Raw genomic sequence first — 4,558 nt, 5'->3', positions numbered from 1 at the left:
AATAACAAGCATTTGTCAAATTGTGAGTTACTTACTTTTTTTCAAAATGTTCACCAATATTGAATATGCGAATATGGTATTAGGTATGGGGGAATGCCACAGTAATGTAGCAGAAGCTGTTAGAACTTACGCCAACAGGTTTCCCAACCGACGACAGCCCAGCGCGCATGTGCTGCGCCGGCTAATTCAAAGGGCTAGAAATGGACCGACAAAGTAAATTTCGGTTAAAATGGATTTTTCGACTCCCGCAATTCACATGTTTATGCCACCGAGAACCCACATGCCACAATTTCGTTCCATCACCAAGACCGTGACCGTTGGGACCCGTAAGTTTGACATCTCGGGTCAATGGTGAAAATTTTTTATTGTTTCTTCGTTCGGAATTTCAAAATTTACTTGACAATCTGTCACCAGCCTCCGTTCAAAATCTCTGGACGGGGCTCCAGCCCATTTCGCTGCTCCGGTAAGAGCTTGGCTTGACCATCAATACACAGACAAATGGATAGTCTGAAATGGACCAGTAAAATGGCCACCAAGATCCCCTGACCTGGCTCCGATGGATTTTTTTCTTTTGGGGGCACATTAAATTTCTTGTGTACCGAAGACCACTACAAAATGAGCAGGAGTTAGTAACTCGAATACGGAAAGCTGCACAAAATGTGAGTCCAGGAATGTTACGCAGAGTGCACAATAACATGATTAAACGGGCACAAACATGTTTGGAGTTAAATGGGCAGAACTTCGAACACCTCTTGTGAGTTGTCCACATTTCAAAACGGTTCTTTTCAGAACCACAGATTTATATAAAAAAATTTTGTTTCACCACCAAGCACCGAAATAGGTTTCGTATTTATAGGTTATTGGCTGTTTTATTGATTTTAATAGGTTCTTCACTTACCGTAGGTTGGTAGCATAATGCTATAACTTTTTATTGGAGGTATTGTTGAAATTGTTGAAAAAAGCTAAAAAATATGAATAGAACCTTCTTGAATATTATTTACATTTTCCCTTTATCAAAACTCTTTATCAAAAGGTAATCAAGAATCAAAGGTGCCCAGTCATTTGGAGCGCTTGCAGCCTGTCGGTTAGTTAACCCTATGTGAGGTTCGGTAGTTATTGGGCTCTCAGAAGTTACGAGCTTTGCCAATGCATCAACCCCCTTTGATTCCGAATAATCATCCTTACCGTGTGGTAAGGATCAATGACAACGTTAAATAAAACCTTTTGCCAAATAAAATAAAAAAATTCAAAAAAGGCAAACACCAAAGACGCACCTGATTAGTTATTTATATATTCCGCAACAAAGCTAATAACTCAATAAACTCAATGCCTAAATAGCTACTCAATACCTAGACCTAAATAATGCATAAATAAACTTAAATTAAAAAAACACATGATTTGACAAACCTAATTACTGTCTGCTAACTGTTTCAATTCGCTCAAATCTAATTTTTTACAACCATAAAAAAAATTCTCGATCTGACTTAGGTTACCAAATATTCTTGTAGCATCTGCTCCGTCTTGCTAGCGTAGCTACAATGAAACCATTTACAGGAATACTGAAGAATAAGCTAGAAGAACACATAAAAACCCGCGAAGAACAACAGGGGTTTAGGAGAAACAGATCAACAACAGACGCTATATTCACCGCACTGGCCTATATGTGCTTCATAGATATGACTAAGGCGTTTGATAGGGTGCGTCTAGACAACATCATCTAGAGCTTAACAGAAACGAACACACCAGCAAACATTACGAAAGTAATTCACAATCTAAATCGTCACAACACAACAAAAGTAAAATCACAAAACCAAATATTAAATAGCATTCCAATACTAGGAGGAATCAGACAGGGTCCGGTCTCAGTCCGTCTCTGTTCAATATCCTCATGGATACAACTAGAAAAGCAATGACATCCATGAACCAAGGGTACAGAATTAACACCAAGAGAATCAGCACAATATGTTATGCGAACGACGCCGCAATTATCGCGGAGAACGAAGACGACCTCCAGAGGCAGCTTTTCAGATTCCACCAAATCAGCCACCGTCTCAAAATGACAATTTCTATTAACAAAGCAAAGGGCATGAAAATTGCCAGGGAACCTGTTCGATGTAAACTTGCTATCGAAGACAAAATTATAGAACAAGTATTACAATTTAGATACCTTGGCGTTGACCTGTCAAGTAGTCACGATCCGGTCAAGGACCCCAGAAGCAAAATCAATAAAGCTGCGGGATGGGCAAATCAGTACATGCGAACCAAGAGCAATGTAAAAATATACAAAACATGCGTGAGACCCATTATGACATACGGCATAGAGATACGAGAAGCAACACATAAAACAAAGTGAATGCTGCGAGTAGCAGATATGAAGACTCTAAGAACGATCGTGGGAAAAACCAGAAGAGACAGGGTGAGAAAGAAGAAGAAAAAGATCTTTAAGGTGGACGCTGATTGGCCCTTACTTTTGGCGTCGGCTTATTGTTTTATGTATGTTAAAGTAGAGTATTAGTTTTTTTCATAAATATCTGTTAGTTTTAGTATTTTTATTACCGTTGTCAAGTGCCAAAAATAAAAACCATCAATTATTATTATTAAACTCGGATATCCGGGAACAATATGGAGTGCAGAACGTGGTACGAAGGGGAAGACAAAGAAAGAGACAGTGGTACAGTCACGTACGTCTACCACGTAACGCGTTGGAGGGAAAACCAGTAGGTACTAGACCAGCGGAAAGACCACCTAAAAGATGGAAGGATAGCTGGCAATGAACATCCCATGAAATACTGCAAAGGCGTGCTCAGAATTAACAAATCGCAAGAACAGTATAAAAAGAAGAAGAACTCCTGGTCATCTATTCCACAACCTTCGTGGTGAAAATCTCCGCTCAGGGACCTGGAGGCAGCAGAAAGTATTGTGCAGAAAATCCAATCAAGCGGTGAAATCTACAATAGCAGAAAGCACAAAGATGGTGTTTTCTTGGCGATGGTTGAAACCACAAAAAATGTTTTTCGATTTAGTGGGCCCTCGTTGGTTCTCCTTCCATACAGAAAAATAAGGCCAACAAAAGTGACAATTAGACTCTTAGAACTGATTGAATAATCAATCGCGGCACCTAATTTGCGAGCAAAACTTTATGTTTCTATCAAAATTATGTTGAAATTGTATTTGAAATAAAATTGTAAGACTGTATCTCCCCAACGTGTGTTAAAAATCATATCTGAACTAACCTTTCCAAGACGTATTTTATATTTAAACTTGTTATATTTCAATATCTTATATTTTACAAACTTCAAGCATTGTACTAATAAGTTTTCTAATTATTTTAATGACATTTCCAGTTTTCTTTGTGCATCGTAACATTCAAAGCGAATAATTCGCCTCGACGTACTGCAGGAGCCATTATGCGTTATGAGCTGCTGCTAAGTGTTGCTCTCTTAGAAGTACAATTGCATCCAGAAAATTCATATTTCCTTTGAAGTGATGCAAATTAGAAAGTTATATTAAAAAGTTCTTTCGTTGTGTAACAAAGAAAACTGCATTTAAAAATACTATTTTCATGGCGTTAAAAAGAAAAATTAACGAACTAGTTTGCGCTCAAAATTAAAGTAAATCGAGTGCGCAAACTTGTCAGAAATTGACTTAAAACTGTATGTTGTGCTATACTATTAAAACCAGATAATTGTAGTACGTACCGAGTTTTAATATTGCATTTATTAATTTACTATTCATTTATGTCATTGATGATCAATCCTAACTAGAGCAAGTAATGATAATGATAAACTTAAGAATGTGGTCCATCAGCTTATAACGACGTGATTATTGTTAATCTATCCTTTGCTCATAATACACAAAGATTACAAAAAGCTCTTTGGATATAGAAAATAGGAACGTCTGGCGCTGTTATAGGAGTAGAGAAAAAATAGTAAAAGAAATTAATTGTTATTAAAAACTGAGAAATTTGCAAACAACTATATCAGAAACACGGCAGCGATGTTTGATGACGAAATGTCAACCTGTTCTCATAACCTCGAATTCTGCGGGGTTTCGTGTTTACAGAAATTCTCCATACAACACCAAACATTTGAATGGTTAACTCCAAACAAGCTAGTGCGTGTGTAATCTCCTTATTATCCACTCTTATCATGCAGCTTCTCGTATTCAGTTAATTAACTCGTGCTCCATTTGTATCTCCTTGTGCTGTGTGTATCGTACAAACGCCTTTCTTCGGTATTTACTTGGTGCTTGGGAAAGTGTCAGTTATTGTGCTCTGAGGTGCCCCTGGAAGGCCCTGATTTGATTATGTCCAATACTTGTCGCTCTGTGCGTGGAACCCGAACATCAATTGTCGTCCACTATCTTCCTGGAACCACTCTCCTCGCCCTTTGTTGGCGTGAGTTCTTTCAGCTTCTGCTATGTTACTGTAGCATTTCCCCTGAACTAATCGCATATCAGCAACTTCGTGAAAGGAAATTCAAAGTAAGTCACAGTTTGACAAATTATTGTTATTATTGACAAGGGCTATCCACCTGTAACTATCTGTTAATGACAAAAA

General features: G+C 37.9%; 1 protein-coding gene across 1 annotated transcript; it reads left to right on the top strand.

Annotated features, from left to right (window-relative positions):
- Positions 1-1,538: 1,538 nt before the first annotated feature.
- LOC125504114 lies at positions 1,539-2,353 on the top strand. The gene is made up of 2 exons (XM_048665502.1): positions 1,539-1,697; positions 1,826-2,353. The coding sequence occupies exons 1-2, from the start codon at positions 1,539-1,541 to the stop codon at positions 2,351-2,353; spliced, it is 687 nt and encodes a 228-aa protein (XP_048521459.1).
- The last annotated feature ends 2,205 nt before the right edge of the window (positions 2,354-4,558 follow it).

This window comes from Dendroctonus ponderosae, unplaced genomic scaffold (genome assembly GCF_020466585.1).
Source record: "Dendroctonus ponderosae isolate FM_Combo_2020 unplaced genomic scaffold, Dpon_F_20191213v2 Dpon_F_20191213_1, whole genome shotgun sequence".
Taxonomy (NCBI): domain Eukaryota; kingdom Metazoa; phylum Arthropoda; class Insecta; order Coleoptera; family Curculionidae; genus Dendroctonus; species Dendroctonus ponderosae.
The sequence above is the reverse complement of the archived record's forward strand: the minus strand, read 5'-3'. Positions and strand labels throughout refer to the sequence as shown.